Genomic DNA, 23,953 nt, shown 5'->3' with positions numbered 1-23,953 from the left:
GAGGTGTGGTTGTTGTATCCAAAGTCCTTGGAACACAACTTACACTTCACCTTTTAAAATACAAAAACATTGAAGAAATAAATTAGAACAAGGCATACACTGTTATAATAATAATAATAATAATAATAATAATACAACGTTATATTAGCAGTGCACCTGTCATACAGAAACTGCAGCTCAAAGTGCTTCACAACAGAAAAAAGACAGGCATAAAATGAGCTGTGCCGACAGTTTCACATTAGGGTCTAACATCCCAAAAGGCCACCTTGTTTATGGTTTGGTTCAGTTTAACACTTTGACTGCCGGGAAACGCTGTACAGCGTCATTCCCGGCCATGCTCAAGTTGCCGGAGGACGCTGTACAGCGTCCTTATATCAATATTTCAAAAATCTGCGATCGGATTCATATTTCCCCTCCGCTGGCCTGAGATCCACCAGGAGGACCCACTGAGCTCTCTGGCGGTTCAGGAGTGCCATCTGGTGGCCGATCGGCGCAATCACCAAACAGGAAGTGCTATGGAGGTTGTGCTGGTCGGCCATATTACTTCCGGGCACTCTGTTTGGCTCCCGGGACTCGATCTCGACACAATACATAGCGATCGATTGCCAATAACTCGATAAACAACATGATTTGGACATATATACTATTATACAAGCTGGAAATGGACCCGATATTTCTACATACCATAATAGGTAAATGACTGTTCCACGCTCATCGCCCAACGGCGCGAGGAGGATACGGTAAGATTCAGCGTTATTTTTGATTGTATTCCATATAAACTGTTATGATGAACATATCACCCACACTAGATGAATGATATAACGTAGATCATTCTAGAAGTACGTCCAATTGAAATTTTTTATATCGCCCCGATTGCCATCAAACTGTATTTCATCATCAATATAATGCATTTGGGGCTATATATCACGTTCTGGAGAAAGCTGCAGAAAGAGATGAAAACATACTTATACATTAGACCATACTTTACTATGAATATGTGAATGAAAAAGTTTAACGTTGCTACACAATGAACAATACATATAGGACTTTGAATGGGCCCTAATAATGGCAATGTAGCAATAGAATTTAAAAAGTTATAGCCCTGCAAATAAGGGGAATTTCTCCATAGACAAATAGCGCTGGCAATCCACAGTCTTTTTCTGGATTTCTGGCCGGCACCCATAGTGTTAAAAAATAGACAATAATAAAAAGAGAGATAGAATAGACACTGACAGCGTAAAATAGTGCAATACTATGTGCATACAGCATACCTTATTAGGAGAGATCAGCTCGAAATGGTCCCATGCAGGGGACATGAATCGCCTCTTTGGTGCTGGCTCCATCACAAAAAAAGAAGTAAGTCAGCAAAGAAAGAAGCAAAATCGTCAGCGAAAAAAGAAGTTTGCAAAAAAAGCAGTTAGCAAAAAAATAGCAAAACAAGCAGCAAACAAACACGCAACGATGTCCTATGTGCACACAAGTGTGAAGGGATAGGCAAATGACATTACGTTTCCTTTCCATCTTATACACTTGACTTCACATTTCGCGCAAATCGCGAAGCCATTTCCGGAATCAGTGACGCGGAGTGAGGCTTCGGGGGCGGTACACCCCCGAGTGAGGCTTCGGACGTCATCAGTACGTCACCTGATACGCGCCTCGATACAGGCTCCACATAAAAAAAGCTGGATTGCTCGACACAAGCTCCGAAGCCTCGCTTCAAAGTCAGATCACTAATTACAATGACTCATAATCTTGTGCCATGTCTGAATATCGTGACTGGCCGTCCCGCTACAACACACATCATTATTATCATCACACTGGACATCGCGGCCACTTAAAAAAAAAATTACGGATTAGATTCCAGTTCCAATGTAACCTGTAGGCTACTCGTACTGGTTATGGCGAATAAAACGTTATATTATTCTAACCTGTCTCGGCGGCTGTAGCGTGGCTGGGGGCCTGGCTGGGCTGTCTGTCTGCCTGGACTCGACGCGGAGCTGACCGGGGGACCGGCGTGTTGATAGCGGTGGACGGGGCCGGCCTGGGTGGGGAGCTTACTGCCGATGCATTCTTCAGTAACGTTAGAGTCAGTCTACCTTTGCTGCCTGCTGGAACAATGATGTTCTTTTTCGTAGCTTTGCCGTCTCCTGTTTGCCGTCTCCGCTTGGATATTTGCGGCATTTTTACCGGCGCTTCCCGCTGTGTTTTGAACGCTGCCAATGAACATTAGTTATCAGCCTAGCCCTATCGCAGGTGAGCAAATCATAGCAGGGAGGGGGGGGCCCCCGCCCTCTGCGCGAGATGCATCCAGCTGCAGCCCCGCAGAACCATACTGGGCTCGAAATCTAAGAGGATAGTCTACAGTGGGGGCGGGGCCCCCCAAGCTCCGGGGCCCCCCCGCACCGCAGGGGTTGCGGGGGCCTCCGCTACGCCACTGGCCTTGTCCTGTGCCATGCTGTTTCCATACCAGGCAGTGATGTTGCCAGTCAAGATGCTCTCTACAGCTCCGGAGTAGAAGGACTGGAGTATCTTCCCCGATACTCTGAACTTCCTTAACTGTCTCAGGTGGTAGAGGCGCTGCTTCGCCTTTTTCACGACTGAGTCTATGTGTGTTGTCCATGTCAGATCCTCTGAGATGTGGACCCCCAGGTACTTGAAGCTGCTGCTCACCCTGTCCACGGTAGCCCCGTTTATCCTCAGTGGTGTGTGTTTTATTGGTAGCTATAGCATTATTATTATTATTATTGTTATTATTATTACCGTTATTATTATTCATGGTCATATTATCATTATTATTATTATTGTTATCATAGTTATGGTAATGATTATTATTATATTATTATTATTATATGGTATGAAGCTGTAAGGTGCACTTGAGCTGACCATTATGTTAAAATAAATATGAAGTTTGGAAGGGGGCAGGACACATACGTTTTCTTCATCCTGCTCCTTTTTGGCCATGGGTGTATCATGTTAAAAAAAAAGAGATGTTGGTGATATTGTGCAAAGATTAACTGTACCCCCATGTACGAAACTAAATAAAATGAATGAATGTCATAAATGTTGATTAATTGAAAATGGAGGACCCTGGTGTAAACAAGACTAAAGCATTTTTCTGGTCTGCATCCTCTTAGCAGTTGTTTGTATTGAGCTCAGGCTCCGTACTGTATTGTACCCATTCTGCAATCTGTTAAATAAAGTTTTCAATCAATCAATCAATCAGTCGTTAGCTAACTGTTATATCTGTACATATCCCTTACTTACTCTTACTAGTTACGCTGCTAGCCAATATGACTTATTACCATAGTGTCTTTATACCTGTATCACTCTACATAATAATACTATATCTATATCTGTACACATCCCTTACTCTTACTACACTGCTGGCCAATATGACTTACTATAGTGTCTTTATACCTGTGTATCACTGTACATAATAATAGTATAATACTATATCTATCTGTACATATCCCTTACTCTTACTACACTGCTGGCCAATATGACTTACTATAGTGTCTTTATACCTGTGTATCACTGTACATAATAATACTATATCTATATCTGTACATATCCCTTACCTACTCTTACTACACTGCTGGCCAATATGACTTACTATAGTGTCTTTATACCTGTGTATCACTGTACATAATAATACTATATCTGTACATATCCCTTACTCTTACTACACTGCTGGCCAATATGACTTACTATAGTGTCTTTATACCTGTGTATCACTGTACATAATAATACTATATCTATATCTGTACATATCTGTAACTGAGGGGTACAATTCCCTGACTGTATTGATAAGTATGGTATCATTAAACCACTACCGCTTTATGTACTTTAATTACTGGCCATACAGTACATGATATATAAATATGATGAACACTTCCCACAATAAATCGGTTCCACACAAAGTTATAATTAAGTATTTATTGCAGCAAAAGGTACATAATATACTTCTCTATTATACTTTGAATGCACTTGTAAGGCAAAGGAATGTGCGTAGGCAAATCAATAATGAATGTCCATTCTCTGGTTACGCAGGAGGTAATTATACGACCTGAATCTTAGGGAATTATATCTATGGTGCACTGGTGATATATAGCGGGAGATACTGAAGGGTCCCCCCGGTTGTAAGCCAGCAGGGGTAGAGGATCTGTTGGTAGTAGAGAGTCTGGTCAACGATGACTAGGGAGACTCCAAGTACAGGAGACGGTGCAATAGTCTCTTGATCCACAGACGAATACAGCTGTTCTCCGTAGACTGTAGCTCCACAGTGAAGAAAGCTAGCCTGCCTCAGGCTCTCTGAGGCGCAGACTCGACGTGGCTCCTCACAGGGTAAATCCCACACACGTGTAGGCGTCGGCGATTCTCCGCTCCATAAATCACAGGACCAAAACAAATATAATCCAGCCGTAAATGGCTATGCAGTCGTCGGGTAGATTAATCCAGTGTACATGTCCACACGGTCCTCGTCTAGGTCTCCTCGGGTGAAAGCGCCATGAAAGTAGCCCAGCCTGGATAAGCACTCTAGCTGGTACGAGGAAGCGTTGGTGATGCTGGTCACTGTAGAACTTTAGCCGCACGATACACTATACACAAATAGACTATTACTGACTTAATAGAAATATGTCGCACTCGACGGTATAGCGCCAAACTCTGACACTTCAGTTATTAATTCGCACGCGGTCTCAATGCTCTCTTTGGGGCCAAACAGGCCATACTTCACCGCACGGAGTATCGTGGGTGAGGCTTCAACTTTAGTTCCTAAGTGCTTCTGTATTCACCTGCGCCATATTTATATGCACGGCGAACAATCTAGTGCCAGCCTCATTTCTGTCTCGTATTCTTGGGCAAGGCCGGGCATGTACAGACATGTCTTGACGGTGGCTTTGAACCTGACTCTGGAGGCATGGCCCTGGCGCCTGTGGACCGCTGTCCAATAGGAGAATGAAATATTATGGTCTGTACTAGGCTAAAGGGATATTCCGTGTATATGTACAAGGAATATACAAGGGATATCAAACGATATACAAATACTATGCAATATATATCAATCAATAAATATATATATTCGGTTTAATCTGATCCTTTGTAACAATATCCCTTACTCTTACTACACTGCTGGCCAATATGACTTACTATAGTGTCTTTATACCTGTATCACTGTACATAATAATACTATATCTATACATATCTCACTCTTACCTACTCTTAGTTACACTGCTGGTCAATATGACTTACTACCATAGTGTCTTTATACCTGTATCACTGTACATAATAATACAAATTAATAATAATAATAATCTATTTCACAGGCAAATGAAAACTCGTGCAGGGGAGGTGTTGATAGACTGTCTTGATTCAATAGAGGACACCAAAGGAAACAACGGGGATCGAGGTGCTTAACTTGGAATGCTGTGTATACCATATATATATTTATTATTACCATATATATATATTTATTATTACCATATATATTTATTTATGTATTATTACCATATATATTTATTATTACCATATATATATTTATTATTACCATATATATTTATGTATGTATTATTACCATATATATATTTATTATTACCATATATATTTATTATTACCATATATATTTATTTATGTATTATTACCATATATATATATTTATTTATTATTACCATATATATATATTTATTATTACCATATATTTATTTATTACCATTATATATATATTTATTATTACCATATATATATTTATTATTACCATATATATTTATTTATGTATTATTACCATATATATATATATATATTTATTATTACCATATATATTTATTATTACCATATATATTTATTTATGTATTATTACCATATATATTTATTATTACCATATATATATATATATTTATTATTACCATATATATTTATTTATGTATTATTACCATATATATATATTTATTATTACCATATATATATTTATTATTACCATATATATTTATTTATGTATTATTAACATATATATATTTATTTATTATTACCATATATATATATATTTATTATTACCATATATATATATATTTATTTATTACCATTATATATATATATATATATATATATTTATTATTACTATTATACGGTATACACACATATATATATATATATATATATGTCAATAATATATGTATTATACATATATATATATATTTATTACCATATCTATATATATATATATATATATTACCCATACATATTTATTATTACCATATATATATATATATATATATATATATTTATTATTACCATATATATATATATTTATTATTACCGTATATATATCTCCTGTTTTATCTGTTTGTACATACCTGCATATAATCTAGGGATGCTCGATATTGGCTCTTTTACCGATACCGATATTCCGATATTGTCCAACTCTTAATTTCCGATACCGATATCAACCGATACCGATATATGCAGGGTTTCCCCCCCAAAAAAACTGAATAATTTCAGGTAACTAATAATTTCACTGGATATATATATAACAAATATTGTTATTGTTTTATTTTTTTTTAAACCGATACCGATATTTTCCGATATCACATTTTACTGCCGATATCGGCCGATAATATCGGTCGGCCGATAATATCGGACATCCCTAATATAATCCTTGTTACATATTTGTAGATACTATACCGGTATCTATCTGTACATATCCCTTATACTCTTACTAGTTACACAGCTGGCCAGTGATTTTATTACCATGTATCAGTGTCTTATACCCGTATTATTAAAGGAGCTCCCGTCATATACTGAGCTACTGAGAAATCTTGATCCCTTGTTAGACTGGCTGACGCACCGTTATATTCCTGGTCTCATACCAAAAACAGTCCTTGTCCCAATGACACAATGCAGGCAGCTTACTGGGAAAATGGTGTTTATTTTCCCTCACCGTCAAACAGGATGTCTTCATAAACTGATAAATAATAATGAACACAATAACTAATTGCCTACAAACATTTCGACCTGAGACCTGCGTCATGCGTGCGGTCAAAAACCATTGCCCTTTTCCGGGTCAAAACTCCTCCTCCTACAGGTTAAATAAAAGAAGCGCCACCTTCTGGTCACATAAATCCACTGCACATTAATCCATTTTGGCCGTTACACACCGGCCCCTAATTGTTAAGGCAGGCAGACATAACAATTCAAAAAATAAATAAACAAAACAAATAAGAGCCAAAACATGTCACGGATTAAGTGCATCTACATTTCATGAACCAAACACAGTTTGGTCACCGGCCTTACAATGGTGCTACTTTTAGTCTGCAATTTCACAGACCGCACCAGACCTTGTTTGTCTGGAAAGACCTCCAGAACCCTGCCAAGTGGCCAGGACCCACAAGGAGCTGAAGAGTCCATGATGACCACAATATCACCAGCTGTCAAACTCCTTTTCCTCTGGTTCCACTTTTGCCTCTCTTGAAGCAAGGGCAAGTACTCACGTACCCATCTTTTCCAGAAAAGATCTGAAAGATACTGGACTTGCCGCCATCGTCTTCTTACATACTGGTCATGTGGATCGAACACTCCAGGTGGCAAAGCTGGTTTACCCTTCAAGAGAAGAAGATGGCTCGGTGTAATTGGCTCCAGGTCGTTGGGATCATCAAAGAGCTTGGTTATTGGACGGTCATTCAAAATGGCCTCCACTTCACAAAACACTGTATGAAGCCCATCATCATCCAACCTCTGCTGACGTAGGACAGAACTGAGAACCCTTCTCACCAGGCGGATCATCCGTTCCCAGACGCCACCGTGATGTGAACCTGCCGGTGGATTAAAGCTCCAACGGATTCCAACTTGTGCCAGAACTCCATGGATCTTGTCTTGATTCAAAACGGCCAGAGCCTCCTTCAGTTCTCGTTCTGACCCAACGAAATTGGTACCATTATCGGACCGTAAGTGCGCCACTTGTCCTCTCCTGCTGATAAAACGCCTCGGAGCATTGATGCATGCGTCTGTGTCCAATGACACCGCGACCTCCAGATGGATGGCCCTGCTTGCCATACAGGTAAATATGACTCCGTACCTCTTACAGGTTGATCTTCCTTTCTTCACTTCGACTGGTCCAAAGTAATCTACCCCTGTGTTGGTAAAAGGTGGTAGGTCAGGAAGGATTCTATCTGCTGGAAGATCTGCCATCTTTTGCTCCACTGCTCTGCCATTGTAGCGTTTGCAAAAGCTGCATTCAGCGATGATCTTCCTAACAGCTGCATGGGCGTTGGTGATCCAAAATCTCTTCCTCACTTTGGACAGTGTGAGTCCTTCCACCATGTCCCAGATTCTGGTGTACGTGCTTGAGAATGAGCATTGAAACATGCTGGTCCTTGGAGAGAATGAGCGGATGTTTAGCTTCCTCTGGCATTGATCCTCTGCTCAGTCTTCCTCCAACTCTCAAGAGTCCATCTTCAAACACTGGATCCAGCTTATATATGGGACTCTGTCGACTCACTGCTGCCTTCCCAGATGTTAAAGCAGCAATCTCTTCACCGAATCTCAGTCACTGACAGTAGCCAACGATGGCAACCTCTGCTCTCTGCAGATCCTCCAGCGTCAAAGTGCCGCTCATAGATGTTGCTGTGAGCTTTTGACTTGCAGCCTGCTTTCTCAGACGGCTCTGTTCCAACAACATGACCCTCAACCTGAGGAACCAGGCAACTGCAGTCTTCAGCCTCTTCCAGTCTGAGAAGTAGGAAATTAGCTGGTAAGTAGGACTGGCTATGTCACCCACACTGATGGCGTTTACTGTTGCCTCCTTTTTGACCTCCTGGTCATTTGAATCCACTGAGACGTCCAACACAGTTTTGGGCCACTCCACTGCTGGCTTCCAAAGAAATGCAGGACCTTCAAGCCACCTGCTGCCATTCAGGAAGTCCAAGACCCTCATTCCTCTTGACGCATCGTCAGCTGGATTGTCTTTGGAACAGACATGTCTCCACTGTGAGGGTTCAGACCTTTCTCTGATGGTCGAGACCCTATTGGCTACAAATGTGTGGAAACGCCTGTCCTCATTGTTAATATACTTCAACACTGAAGTGCTGTCAGTCCAAAATACCGACTCCTCCAACTGGAACTTCAGCTCTGCCTTCAACAGTGAGTCCACTCTGACAGCAAGGACAGCAGCCGTCAACTCCAGCCGAGGAATAGTCACAGCTTTCAGTGGTGTTACTCTGGCTTTGCCAAGTAGAAAGGTAACCTGGATGTGGTTTTCCTGACTCAACATCCGGACATACGATACCGTTCCATATCCACCTTCACTGGCATCGGCAAAGTGGTGTAGTTGGGCATGTCTGACCTTCCCAAAAGCCACTGGCTTAATGCACCTATTCGTCTGGAATGCAGCCAGCTGCTCCAATTCCTCCAACCACCTTTTCCATTGGTGTATGATGTCCCGTGGCAAGTCATCATCCCACCCACATCCTCTTCTGCAGAGTTCCTGCTGCATTATTTTTGCACGCAAAGTGACTGGTGCCAGGAAACCTAGAGGATCGTATACTGAGCTGGCAATGGACAGCATACCACGTCTGGTGAGAGACTGTTGTTTCAACTCGATCTTGAACCTGAAAGAGTCCGTCTCCACACACCATAGTAGGCCAAGACCCCTTTCCATTGGAAGTTTGTCTCTGTCCAGATCCAACTCCTTTAGATCCTTGGCCCTTTGCTCTGCTACGATGGACTGTAAAACACCACGACTGTTGCTGATCCACTTCTCCAAGATGAAGCCCCCCTTGCGACACAGAACAATATGATCCGTTATCATCTGGATAGCTTCTTCTTCAGTCGCTGAGCTCTTCAAACAGTCATCCACATAGAAATTCTGCTTGACAGATTGGGTGACTTCAGCTGAGAACTCAGCCTGATTTATCATCAGCAGTTTTCCTCAGGGCGTAGCTTGCGCAACTAGGGGATGATGCAGCGCCAAACAGGTGCACAGTCATCCTGTACTCCTCAAGGTCCCTAGTGACATCTCCCTCTGGCCACCAGAGGAAGCGCAGAAAATCCCTGTCCTCCTCAGCGACCTTCACCTGGTGGAACATGGCTTGAATGTCACCCATGAATGCCACTGGTTCCTCTCTGAAGCGAGTTAGCACTCCAAGCAGTAAACTGGTAAGGTTAGGACCCTGCAGAAGTTCACTGTTCAGGGATGCTCCTTGGAATGTGGCTCCACAGTCAAACACCACACGGAGGTTTCCTTTCCTCGGATGGTAGACACCATGGTGTGGGATGTACCACACTTTTCCTTTCTCACCATGCAGTTGTTGCTGCGGTACTTTCTCTACATAGTTCTTCCCAATAAGCTTGTTCATGTATGCTGCATACTCCTGGTGCAAGCTTTCGTTATTTAGGAACCGTTTCCTCAAACCTTGGATCCTTTGCCTAGCGACTCCCACATTGTTGGGCAGACAGACCTCCTTGTTCCTAAAAGGCAATTTCAAACAGTACCCCCCCTCCTGAAGCACTGCTGAACTTTCCACAATTTCCAGAAACCTTAAGTCTTCCCTGGACATTTCCTTCTCCTTCACAGCTACTTCATTGAAGTCGTGATTGTACTGATTGGCCAGCATTTCTTCCAGTCTGCACACTGAGATCCTGTTGACCATAGCAGAGGGAAACTCTGTCCCCACAACACCACTGTTTCCATTCAGTGGACCATTAACGACCCATCCCAGCACCGTCCTTATAGCATACGGGCCATTCCCGTGACTGTTGACGACCTCCCAAGGTTCCAATATCTTGGGAGCGTTGGTTCCAATCAACAGGTCGACATTTGCTCTTAGGCGTGGGATGTGTACGTTGGACAAATATGGCCATTCCGACAGTTCTTCAGGTGTCACCATGTTCTCAGCCGTGACTGGCATTTTCTTCTGTGTGAGAACTTCCGGAAGAACATAAAAGTCATCGCTGTCCAAACCAGCTATCTCCAACCCAGTCAAGGAGTAAGCTGGAACAACTGTCTCTTGCCCCATGGTGCTCAACAGGAAGTTGGTTCTTCTGCCTGTGATATTCAGCCTCTGCATTAGGCGTTCAGAGCAGAATGTGGCTGAGCTACCAGGGTCTAAGAAGGCGTAGGTTTGTATGATGGCATTTCCTTTTGCTGCTTTCACACGTACAGGGAGAATGGATAGCACACACCGGTCCTTACCGGCCCCTGTATGTCCACATGTTTGCAGTGACGTTGGTTGCTTTAACTGTTCTGGAGAAGATGGTTGCCTTTTAATGTGAAGCAGGGTGGGGTGAGTTTGACCACAGACTTTGCATACCAAGCGCCTTTCGCAATCTCTGCTCATGTGACCAACACATAAGCATGCAAAGCAAACTCCCTTTTCCCTCAGAAAGTGTATTTTCTCCTTGTGCCGCTTTTCCTGAAGTTGTTTGCACTCCTCCAATGAGTGACTGCGAGCACACAAAAGGCATCCAGCTCTCCTAGCATTCATTGTACTTGATGTTGGTGATGTTAGCTCCTTGGCTCTCTCCGATATGTCCATGGTTGTTACTGTGGTGGCGACAATATTTCCTTTTACTCTGTTGGGTGGATATGATTTAAACCTGGTGAGAGATTTTGTGCCAACCACACCAGAATTTGGATCCTGTATGTCACCAAACAGAGGGTCAGAAAGAATACTGACGCGTCGCTCCACAAACCTGATCATATCACCAAAGTGAGCTCTTTCCTGTGTATTTTCCATTATGCCATGAGCCGTACTCCTCCATTGCTCCCTCATCTTGAATGGCAGTTTTGATATAATGGCCCTCATGTTGACAGGCATGTCCAACTCCTGCATGTACTGAAGCTCCTCCATTGCATTGCAGCAGCCACGCAAGAATAAGGAGTAGGCTTGAAGTGCCTTGACATCCTCAGATTTTATTGTTTGCCATGCCAAGGCCTTTTGCATGTAGGCATTTCCTATTTTGTACTGGTTTCCAAAGTGTTCTTTAACACTTTGAGCGCCACGCCGGGTTTTCCTTTTTACCGGCTGAATGCCACCATCGGCGCCAATGTTAACGTTAATATCGCCTAATCTATGTTTTAAATTATGGCTATGTGTCTAATCTGCCCATCGCATTATCAAAGACTATTTTCCAGTCAGTGCTGTCAAGGCAGATTGTTTTTTTATCGCAGCATTTCCGTTTCAGAGCATTTAGAAAAGCACCCGTTTTCAGATAAAAAACAGCCCATTCTGGAGCATTCTATGAAAATCGCCTTTTACTGGAATATTCCACAACGTTGATATTCGTCTGCCTTTTTATGAATTGTTTTCAAATAAACTCTAGATGATCAATATTATATGTGCACGCAAGCACATTCGAGCCGCGCACGGATAATCGCCCCGTTGATTTCCTCATGGACTTTTACAGTGAAACCGAAAGAAGACATTTCACAAAACAGCTTATAACTTCATCAAACTTACTCTGATTATCCTAACACTGATAACATAGAGTCCTTACCTGACATCAGATGGTATCCAACTGGTATATTCCAATTCCTGATCACCATTCTAAAAAATCTATACGTGTATGGATCCAACGCGATACAGTAGAACTCCATGATCAGCGGGGATCTGAGGTTCCAGAATGAACTGTGGTAACCCCGGCAGGATCAGTGGACTGGAAAATGTGGAGTACCGGATTTTTTTCCCCACATTGAGTCCATTCCAAAATCACTTATGTCATCTGGGAGACGACAGGGGGCGCTTTTTTCCACAATGATCGCAGGCGCTGCTCGGCTATACTCGGGTAGGCTCGGGTGATGCAATATGATTTCAGATCGCTAAAAGAAAATTCCGAGAAATCTCATGAGTGGCTTTCAACCACCTATAAAAAAACACGAGATATCTCGTGAGTGGCACGGAAAGAGTTAAGAAGACCCTTTGCCACTGCGTAACCACGCTCAGGAGCCATATGCTGGCAGCTACGCACCAATTCCTGTGGCTGTCCTCTTGTGAACTGCTCCAGATAATACAAAGCATCAGCTTCTGTTGCCTTTTCCTCCACTCCTTGTTCAAATGCTTTGATAAATGCCCTATATTGGAGAGGGTCACCTTCAAAGGTTGGGATATCTCGTGGTGGCAGAGACCTAGAATGCTGTTGCTGCACCAGAGCAGCAGTTATCTCATTTTGCCTCTCCATGATGGTAAGCATGTTTGCAGGTTGGTTTGAATTGATTTGAACATTGTCAGTTGTTCCCATTCTGCTTTCCTGTTCCTTGTGGTTGTGATTATATTGGCGGTTAGCAGCAGTGCTATGCCATTGACCACGTTCCTTTGGTCTCACCTCCACAGGCTTGTTTGGTGGTATTGACAATTGTGTCAATTTACTTCGTTGTGTTAATGTCCCAGGTTGATATTCCCTTGCAACAGGATTTAGCTTGTGGTGTTCCCTTTCAAAATAGGAATTCATTGCATTTGAAGGTGCACGAGATGAACGCTTACTTTCAGAGGAGTGCAACACGGCCAACCTTGCAGTGGTTGCAGCCAATTCAGTGTCCACCTCCAGTTGTTCCTTTTTTCTTTTCAACTTTAGTTCCTGCTCCTTCAACTGATGCTCCTGCTCCTCCAAAGCATGTTTTTTCTTTTAGAGAATCAGCACGAGCGAGAAGTGCAGCTCTATCGGCTTCAGCTAAAATCCTGGCAGATTACCTGCTACTTGTTTTTGAGTATTTGCTCACAATGTTTGACACACTGTCATTTGGAGCAATACCATCATCAATTAAATTCAAATCACCTTCAGTTGTTTTACCATCATTTTCATCATGTACATTTGTTATATCTTCAATATTTGAAACCCACAGTTTTGCATTTGAAATACACTCTTTGATTGACAACATTTTTGCTTTAAACCAGATGTCTTGTTCTTCTTTTTCATCCTGTAACGTATAACCCAACAGATTGGCATGTATGCATTTCGCCTCATAACACACCTGACTCAAATCTGTAAGAGCTTCTCTACTTTTTCCTTCTCATTATTTAACATGAAACCAAGAATTGAATCTTTTATCTTGGCTGCCATGTTAAATTTACGTTTTCTGCTGGCTTCCAATTTGCCACAATGTTCTGCAACAGCCTTGGCAGTCATTTTAACGACACGTTTCCCAGTGACGTCACCGCTAACAGCGGAGCGCGCTGTGGTCTCCATGGAAACGTTTGATGCCGGTTTGCGCGTCGCCACGTTATTAGATAGTCTGAATTAAAACGAGACGGCTGGTGACGAGTCGCGCAACATAGTTAATACAAAAAGGTCCGCGTAGTCAAGTGTTATTCCACTTCAGCAACCATGGATTTATGCTCAACCCCAAGTTATGTGTGCACACAATTTTTACATGGCCATGTATTTATATAGCGCTATACTCCTACCTCCTTGCGTTGGATACCATGATGTCGCTCTAGAATCAGTACTCGCAGTCCAGTACTGTTCCTCAGCCAAACTTCGGGTCAGCACCGGTGTGTTGCCTCGTCCACGAACGGCTGCAGGCGGCTCCCAGAGTCCCCGATGCAGCAGCAACAGTAGAATCCCCTTCCTCCACAATCGACAACAGCAGCTCCTCGTCTTCCTCTGGTCCGGTGGAGATTCTTCCGACGTCCAAATGCAGTGAATCTTCCCCAGTCTCCAGACGAGAGTCCAAACTGGTGCGTGGGTTTTTGACTAATATTAAAGGAGCTCCCGTCATATACGGAGCTACTGAGAAATCTTGATCCCTTGTTAGACTGGCTGACGCGCCGTTATATTCCTGGTCTCATACCAAAAACAGTCCTTGTCCCAATGACGCAATGCAGGCAGCTTACTGGGAAAATGGTGTTTATTTTCCCTCACCGTCAAACAGGATGTCTTCATAAACTGATAAATAATAATGAACACAATAACTAATTGCCTACAAACATTTCGACCCGAGACCTGCGTCGTGCGTGCGGTCAAAAACCATTGCCCTTTTCCGGGTCAAAACTCCTCCTACAGGTTTACCTGACGCTTAAATAAAAGAAGCGCCACCTTCTGGTCACATAAATCCACTGCACATTAATCCATTTTGGCCGTTACACGTATCACTGACTGTACATAATAATACCACAACTCTGTACATACATCTGATTAGCACTATTACCGAGTATTACTAATTTTTATATATTTTATATCCAGTTTAATCACATGTACACCTGCACTTTACTGTTACATTTGCACTCTGGTTAGAAGCCGAACCTCTTTTCATTGTATTGTACTTGTGCTGTATGATAATTGACAATAGATTTGACTCTAATCTAATCTAGAAGAAAAGGCTCCAGTGATCGCCATTATGGATAAATAAATATTAGGGATGTCCAATATTATCGGCCTACCGATATTATCGGCCGATATCGGCATTAAAATGTGATATCGGAAAATATCTGTATCGGTTTTCAAAAAAAAATATATATATATATTTTTTTACATTTCTATAACCTTTATTTACCCAGGCAAGCAAGTAAGAACAAATTCTGATTTTATTTATTGTCAAAAGTATGCATAATGTTGTGTTAATTCCACAACAAGAGATATGTAATGTTAATTACCTGAAATTATTAAATTTTTGGGGGGGAAATCCTGCATATATCGGTATTGGTTGATATCGGTATCGGAAATTAAGAGTTGGACAATATCGGTATATCGGTATCGGTAAAAAAGACAATATCGAGCATCCCTAGTAAATATGGTTCAAAACAGATGCTGATGTCATTGTTCACTTTATTTTGCAGGGCGACTCTTGGTGACAAACCTGAGGATCATTTGGCATTCATTGGCTCTGCCACGAGTCAATCTGTGTGAGTTGAATGAATGAATGAATGAAACGTTTATCTTTGAACATGTATTCTTTACATTCCTCTAAATAAATCATAATATCAAGCTTTGTCAAACAGAATAATCAGAATGAAAAATAAATTATAAACAAAAAGTCATGAGCAATGTAGTTAGTTGACATGTTCAAAAAAGGAGTAGAGGGAAGCTAAGCTTATTTATCCCTACCCCTTACATTTAAATTTTTTCCTCCATTCATTTTACTTGATATAACATAATTTAGTATAATACATTATATAATATACATTTTACTATAGTACAAAAAAAATGTAAACTTAAAAGAAATATAATATAAATATAAAAAAATAAAAATAATTGAACCTTTATTTACCCGGGGTAGGTTCGCTGAGCACAGATGCTCTTTTTCAGGAACGCCCTGCTTCACATTCACACAGTTCCATTCACACCTGGGAGATGCCCAGTACAACCACAGTCGACACCATTGGCCACTGAGCAACTCCACTGGGCACTTCAGCGGTTGGTGTTCTTGCCGGTCCCGGGGATCGAGCCGGCGACCTTCCGGTCACAAACCCGCTTCTCTAACCTTTAGGCCACCGCTTCCCCCAGCAGTAAATACAATACAACACTACATAACACAATATAAGTAACATAACTTCGTTTATCAGCATTACTCATTTCTATATTTCTCTAATGTGTATTTTTTAAGCTGCTTTTTAAATTGTGCAATATTTACTCATTTTGATGTTTTCAGGTAAGTTATTCCACAACTTCACTCCACAAACGGATATACACATGCTTTTCAGCATGTTCAGTACACATATTCTCTGGCTCTGCCACGAGTCAATCTGTGTGAGTTCAGTACACGTATTATAATAATATTGCATGGTTTCCTGCTGTCAGGTGGTGTTGTAATTCCTGTTGAATATTGCTGCCCCCTCGTGGAATAATGTGGTACTTGAGTGTGGTGTTAACCCTTTCACTAGCACACTACCAAAGGGTTAACCCTGTCACTGCGACAATACAGAAGGTTAACCCTTTCACTGCCCTGCGACAAAGGGTTAACCCTTTCACTACCACACTACAGAAGGTCAACCCTTTCACTACCACACTACAGAAGGTCAACCCTTTCACTACCACACTACAGACGGTACAACCGTCCCCTTACGCCTCAATAATCACACTGTGCTTCTTTATTTCATCAAATCACGAGACACAGATCGGCTTTTTGGATTTTGATCAGGTGAATGGGACCATATTCACACGGTAGCCCTTTTGCTCTTATGTCATGCTCGGGTTGGGATTCCTTCCCAAGGAAAGGAAAGGAATCCCAACCTGAGCATGTGTATATGGTGAATAAATATGCCTTTTTTCGTTCTAAATGATCTTTGACCACTGTGTCGACTTGTCTTAGCTGATGTTTTATTGCTTATTCTTATTTATTGTTCCTATACGTATGAAATTGCTGATGAACTGGGTCTTGTTTTGAGAGCTCGACATCGCCGTAAATGAGGGTAACCTCAGTGTCTTACGAGTTGAAATAAAGGGTTTTTAAATTAAATGAAAATGAAATCCTCTTGGAAAAGGCACCACTGATTTAGTAATTTTGTATTTGTTTATTTGGACGGGACAATGCAAAATTAATGAACACTGTGGAGTGTTCAGCTACCATTGATCAGCTACCATTCTAGTCACGGTCACTTGGCTTGTGCTTCCAGCTCATCAATAAACAGCTTCCCCCCTTTACTGGGAATACTCAGACCACCAGTTGACCTCCTCCTCCCAGACATGAACAAACAAGAAGTGCTAAATCACTGGGTTCAAAATCTTAAGACCAGGCTATAATAATAATAATAATAATAATAATAATAATATACTGTAATAATAACAGGGTTCGCACAAGGTCCTTGAAGTGCTTAACACTTTGATCGCCGGGGTTAAATTCATAATTTACCATCCCTCGCCAGCCCTATTTAACATGGAGAAGTTCCCCTTCTTTGCAGGGCTATAACTTTTTAAATTGTATTGCTAATTCAATTTGGTTAACGCTTATTGACATTACCATGGCCCATTCAAAGTCCTATATCTATTGTTCAGGGTGTAGCAACGTTATACTTTTTCATTCACATATTCATACTAAAATACGGTCTAAAGTATAAGTATGTTTTTATCATTTTCTGCAGCTTTCTCCAGAACTTGATTTATAGCCCTAAATGCATTATATTGATGATCAAATACAGTTTGGTAGGAATCTGTGCGAGATAAAAAATTTCAACTGCACATACTTCTAGAAGTTACTACGTATGATCGATAGGTTATGACTATAACCAAGTTCTGTTAGTTAGGGGCGATGCTTGGCATCACTACTGCACTATCTCGCGTACGTGCACGCGTACTGAATAAACCACAAATGTACCTCTAATACCAGTATTAGTCTGACCACACCCCTCATCAGCTTACCTTCATAAGCAGGTGTGTGGTCACCTGCTCTCCTCCTTCCCAAGCTTTCACCACAAGGTGAGGACAAGGGCTGCAGCGGCCGTCTGATGCCAAGCATCGCCCCTAACTAACAGAACTTGGTTATAGTCATAACCTATCGTTCTGTATCGTTAGTGGCTTAGCTTGGCATCACTACTGCACAAGGGAGGCCAAGCGGAGCCACTTGGCTGACAAATACACCCCGCTGACAGCCCCCCAAAACCATCAGAACAGGGAGGGCCGAGCCCCCCCGACCCCCCCTAATGGAGGGTATCCCCCCTATTAGAGGCTTCACGGGAAGGCGACGGACCCGACCGTGCGAAGAGGCACTCAAGCAACTTAACGCACAGGGTGAGCAGACCGTGGCCTGACCCCACGACTACACACACGCACAACCCGCATGCCACCCGGGAACGAACGGAGGAACAACCTCGTTACTGCCCCCAGAATCACGGGGCCAAGGGCAAACCCAACCCCGTGGCAAGGCCGTAGCAGCGGAGCGCGAAGGAAGACCCAGACCCACTAAAAGGACTGGACTCCCTGGAATGGGGGCCCGGAGAAGTCCATGATGCCAGCATCAAGACCCCACCAGGTGGGCACGTAGTGCCCCGCCCCCCACATCGCCAGCGTATTCGGACAAAGGCCCCTCAGTTACTGCACCTGGTATTCCCAGGCGGAATCCCATCCAAGCACTAACCAGGCCAGAACCTGCTTAGCTTCCGAGATCGGACGAGATCGGGCGTGTTCAGGTTGGTATGGCCGTAAGCCGAGCGGGCCCCGTCCCCCCAATAGTACACCGCCTGGCACACTGACCCTGCAGAACAGGCAGTCAGCATGGCCGTAAGCACACAAAAAGGTTAACCAACGGAAGCAGGCAGCGCACCGGGGAAAAACCAGGCAACAGGCTGTTAACCCTAGCCTGGAGACTGCGGACGAGACAGGCGCCAGAGGGGACAGCTGAACACAGCCGCCCCGGCGGAAGGAGCGTAAGCTGGCGGTGTTGCATGACCAAGCCTCCATTTAAAAACCCCCACCCAGAGGGGTCGAGGCAGAGAAGGCTGACACGATTGGCAGACGTCATGAACGTGCAGGGGCACCCTCAAACGGTGAACCCGGGAGTTGACACTGCTCCAACACACCAGGGAATCAACCACCTCGGTGTTACCCAATGCGGTGGTTGTTCCTATAACCCCTCAAGAAAAAACTCCAAAACACACCTGCGGGCATACACCGGCTATACCGCAGTACAAGTGTTTCAGTTTCCAAAAAGGGTTAACCCAGGCCTACGGGTCGCAAACATCACTTCGGACCGGGCCTGGCGGTACGGGAAGCACAGGGTCACCAGAGGAGGTCAAAAAACCACCCCCACAGGCCCCTCTTCGCCATGCGTGAGAGAGGAGCGAAAAATAATGGAGAACCAGCCCCTAAGCACACCGTACCCGGTATTCCCCGGCGGTCTCCCAACCAAGTACTAACCAGGACCAACCTGTGTAGCGGCCGAGATCCGACGAGATCGAGCGCGTACAGAATGGCATGGCTGTAAGCCATGACGACAGTGCTGAGTAAAAACATACCCAACCAGGGTCTCCATAGCGCTTAACCCTGTGACACCCAGACCGACCTGGCATTTTTCCCCCTGAAAAAAGCCCAAGTCCCTCAGGGTACCAGAACAGCAGATCTGCATCCCCGGCGGACAACGGGTTCAACTGATCTGGACCAGCGTGACCAGAACCAGTCCCGTGCCCTAACCACGCCGACATGCCTACTCCAGGAGAAGGGCAGATATGCGTGTTGATCTTAACATGAAAAGAAGGCGCCACCCAGACGTTCGGACGAACCGCGCCTGGTGGCCCACCCCAAGGGCGTGAGACCCCACTACATATGTTCAGATCCATCCCGTCATCATCCCCCAGACATGAACGAGAATCCGTCGACAACCCACCCAGGTCATGGGATGTGGTCGTCGGAAGAGGAAAAACCCCCATCTCAGTTGCTTTATAAAAACGCTGTTTCAACCACAAGCAACCAAGGCGTGCCAGTCAATCGCCTGTTTACAGCGAGCTAGCACTATACGTGCGTCGGGACACACCCCCATCAATGAACAGGCTATTTAGACCTGTCATTGAATCCCCAAGGCGCCCAGGGGAACGACAAGAGGGGTGTGACACTCCCTAACTCCAACACTTCTGGAATAGAAAGAAGGAAGCATCAACAGTATGTATCCCAGTCTACACAGCCGGGGTAAAAAATGTTCACATTTTTACATCCCACCACCCTCCCATAGGAAAGAGACGGGGATCCCCAGAGAGACTTCCCACGCGAGCTGTACAGATTGAAAAGAATATATTGCACCTTGAGCCATGTAAAAAACTGGTTTTAGGGCCTCCGGGGAAGAGGCACTGAACCCATACACACTCAATAAACGAATTGAATCGAATATACATACAATAGAAAAGGACCCTTCTAGAGGGTCCACTCACTTTGACAATCTGAGGAGGAAGGCTCTGTACTCTGATGGAGGCTTCCTCACATGGAAGAAGGAGTCCGAACTCACAGAAGGCCTGAATAGGCGCTTGGTGATGTGGGATATTTGTGGATATCCTGATGAAGAATGTCTCAGTCAACCGAGGCTTGGATAATAACAAGGTTTATTAACCAAACAGATAGAATACATAGAGAGAATGGCTGAGGCTCTCGCCCCAGGTGATCAGCTGAAATTACCCAGGTAAGACCCTGATAGATCTCGGGAGGAGACCTATATAGTTAACAAGGGGGGGGATGTGGTCCCATTTGATAGGTCAGATGGGGGGGAGGGGGTACAGGTTTGGGGGACACAGGGGAGGGGGATATCTTATTCCACAGAGAGGGGGGGGGCATAGGTAAGGGGATACAGGGGAGGGGGATATATTTACATGAGGACAATATATTATACCACAATACTCACTTTTCTTTCTTATAATGTGGGTGAGATTAATGTATAATATACCAGGATTGTTTGGAACAGGTAAAAGTGGGGATAATAGTTTAAAATAGAATTATTTACATACATGATTAATAGAATTATTTACATACATGATTCATGACATGATCGACTGGACTGCGGTCTGTGTTATTTTGATATCAGAGATGTGGGAGTAGATATCACCATTTTCTTTTATTAATCGCTCAAAATATCTATATCAATGAGTGGTCCTCAACTCTGATATCAAACAACAATTAACATAATCATTAGAAGCTATAGCTGTGCAAATATCTTGGCATACCTTCAGTCGTTCATGTCGTGATTCAGGGGAGCTAATGTGATGGTTGTGCATACAGGCATAGTAATACAACTATTACATACATGTGAGCACTGTCTCTGTGTGGTCAGAGTGCACAGGGTGAAAAACAAAATCGTGTGCATAATTATTAGGAATAGGATTTGCACATAAGGCTAATGTGTACAAAAACATTTTAACAACCGTTAACCTGGTGGTTAATAAAACTAACATGATTAAATTACTTAGGATCCAGTTGTATTTAACCTGAGTTTGAGTGTCATTTTCATCTGTGATTGCCTCAGTTTTGTTGGTCTTTACTTAGAATCAGGCAATTTTCTCCATTTCTTCTCTATAAATGAGGAGATAAAACGTCTTATGCATCGCTTCTGTATGTAATTCTAGTGCATATACTATCAATGGTTCACCATACAGGTGCAAAACAACGTTACATGTCCTCTTCTATGAAAGAATAAAACAACTGATTCTTTCTTGTCTGACAATACAATTTTGTAACCTAAGTAATTCAAATGTGATGTAATACAGTAACCAAACTTGGTGTCTTGGAACAACCCAACTGGTTCTGCCCTGTTTAACAATAGCATTTTGCAATGTGACTCTCTGATCATTTCTCATTGCTATTATAAAATTGGTTAATGCAATCTTACTGATTGTATTTCATCATATTCTTAGTCCATAATTTTCCAGATACATATGAACTCTGTGAAACAGTTCTTGTTTGTGAATCTGACAGTTGCTGTGTCGTGTTGATCATCTGTTCTCGGTCTGTTGTGTGGCAGGGCCAAACAGTAACACAGTAAAAATTAAATACATACATAACAATGTGGACAATGTGTGTTCAGAAGTCTCTTGGTCTACAGGTCTCTGATGATGTCTCTTCTTGACGATGCAGTCGGGAACATTCACTGGTCGTCGTTCATTCAGAGGGGGCCTACAGGAGGTCGCCGTCCGCTCCCTGTGTACCTTGTCAAGGGTCACCGGTAGCAGTCAACTATAGTGGTCTTTTCCTGCAGCCTATGTTGTTCTCCACCACCATCACATGTCTGCCACTGTGCTCACGCTTGGCCCCTATCAGGCCTAGAGACATGGTGGTCGTTCTTGAACGTGGTGGTTGGTCCCCCCCGTTCCTCGTCATCGCGGTACTAGAGGGGCGAGGGGGCGGGCGTTTTTGAATGTGTTGTGCTGGTTTCGCTGTCCTCTCCTCGTCATTGCGGTACCACTTGATGGAGGGCGAGGGCCCGCCGGTGTAGTGGCTAGTCAGTAGGACGCTCTCTCTCACACGGATGACAATCTTGTCATGGGAATCCACCTTGATGGTCGGGGCTTTGGTTCCCATCTGCAGGTGATGGGTTTGGTCTGCAGTGCCGGGGTGGAGGCCGTCAAAGGTTGATCTCCTCTTCGTCAGTGTCTCCTTGGTCAGTCTCCTTCGTGGTCCTCTGCTCCACTTTCTTGGGGATGTCTGTGGGCTGGGTTGGATGGTTCTCCCACGGTAGTTGTCGTCGCCTCTGGTTGTCAATTTTCTTTATGTGTCCTGCTGTGATTAGCTTGTTAATCTCAGCGCGGTACACAGTCTCTTGAGCGGGGTCTCTGGCTAGGCGCCGCTCTGTGTTCAATAGATACCGCTCCGTCGCTTCTTTTGGGGCGTGGAAGGTGGGCATACCCTCTCGCCTCAAGAGTGGAGTTGCGTATCTCATCACTCCGTTGACTTTGACTCTCTTTGTCCCTTGCTCGAGGAGTGCTATGGCGTAAATGTCTTCCTTGGAACGAATGTCTTTCTTTTCGTTCTTAAAGGGCATTGTCTCTAGTGTCCATAGCCTCTCGACATGCTGTAGGAGGGTGGTGTCTTCTTCTGTCACTCTGGAGTAGAGGCAGCTAGTGGCTGCTGTTCGGTTAAGAGACTTAGCGAGGGGGCCTTGTAATGTCCATCCTAGGCGGGTCTCGACTGCTGCAGGACAGCCTCTGGTCCCTGTGTGGACCCGGTCTATCGGGACTATGAGGTCTGCATGGTCGGAGCCTATCAGCAGGGTCGGGGTGGCACCGTCTATGAGCGGGATAGGTAGTTGACGCAGGTGCACATATTTATCCATCAGCTTGGCGATGGGGTAGGTGTACTGCGACAGGCCTATTTCTTGGCTGGTGAAAGCATTAGTAATCCTATACCGTCTCTCTGGCTGCCCGCTTGCTGCGATAGTGAAGGAGACATTCTCGCCCTTTATCGTCTTTAGATCTCTTCTTATTGTCCGAATCGTCATTGGTTGTGTCCGCAGCTTCGTGGTTCAGGTCGCGCGTCGTCTCACTCGTCCTGTCCTCTCACCAATTCGTGATCTGAGGGTGATAAACACTGCCTTAGAAAACTCCTCACATAAATGATTCAACGCCTT

At 43.6% G+C, this 23,953-nt stretch overlaps 1 protein-coding gene across 1 annotated transcript in view; it reads left to right on the top strand.

Annotated features, from left to right (window-relative positions):
• bbs5 (Bardet-Biedl syndrome 5) overlaps positions 1-23,953 on the top strand; it is a 94,418-nt gene that overhangs the window by 7,686 nt on the left and 62,779 nt on the right. The window contains exons 2-3 of the mRNA XM_084314838.1: positions 5,325-5,407; positions 15,759-15,824. Of these exons, the coding sequence (XP_084170964.1) occupies positions 5,325-5,407; positions 15,759-15,824 (149 nt within the window). The remainder of the gene's footprint in view (positions 1-5,324; positions 5,408-15,758; positions 15,825-23,953) is intronic.

The sequence above is a fragment of the Notolepis coatsorum genome (assembly GCF_963971535.1).
Source record: "Notolepis coatsorum genome assembly, chromosome: 5".
Taxonomy (NCBI): domain Eukaryota; kingdom Metazoa; phylum Chordata; class Actinopteri; order Aulopiformes; family Paralepididae; genus Notolepis; species Notolepis coatsorum.
Note: the sequence above shows the minus strand (reverse complement) of the source record. Positions and strands in the feature narration are given on the sequence as shown.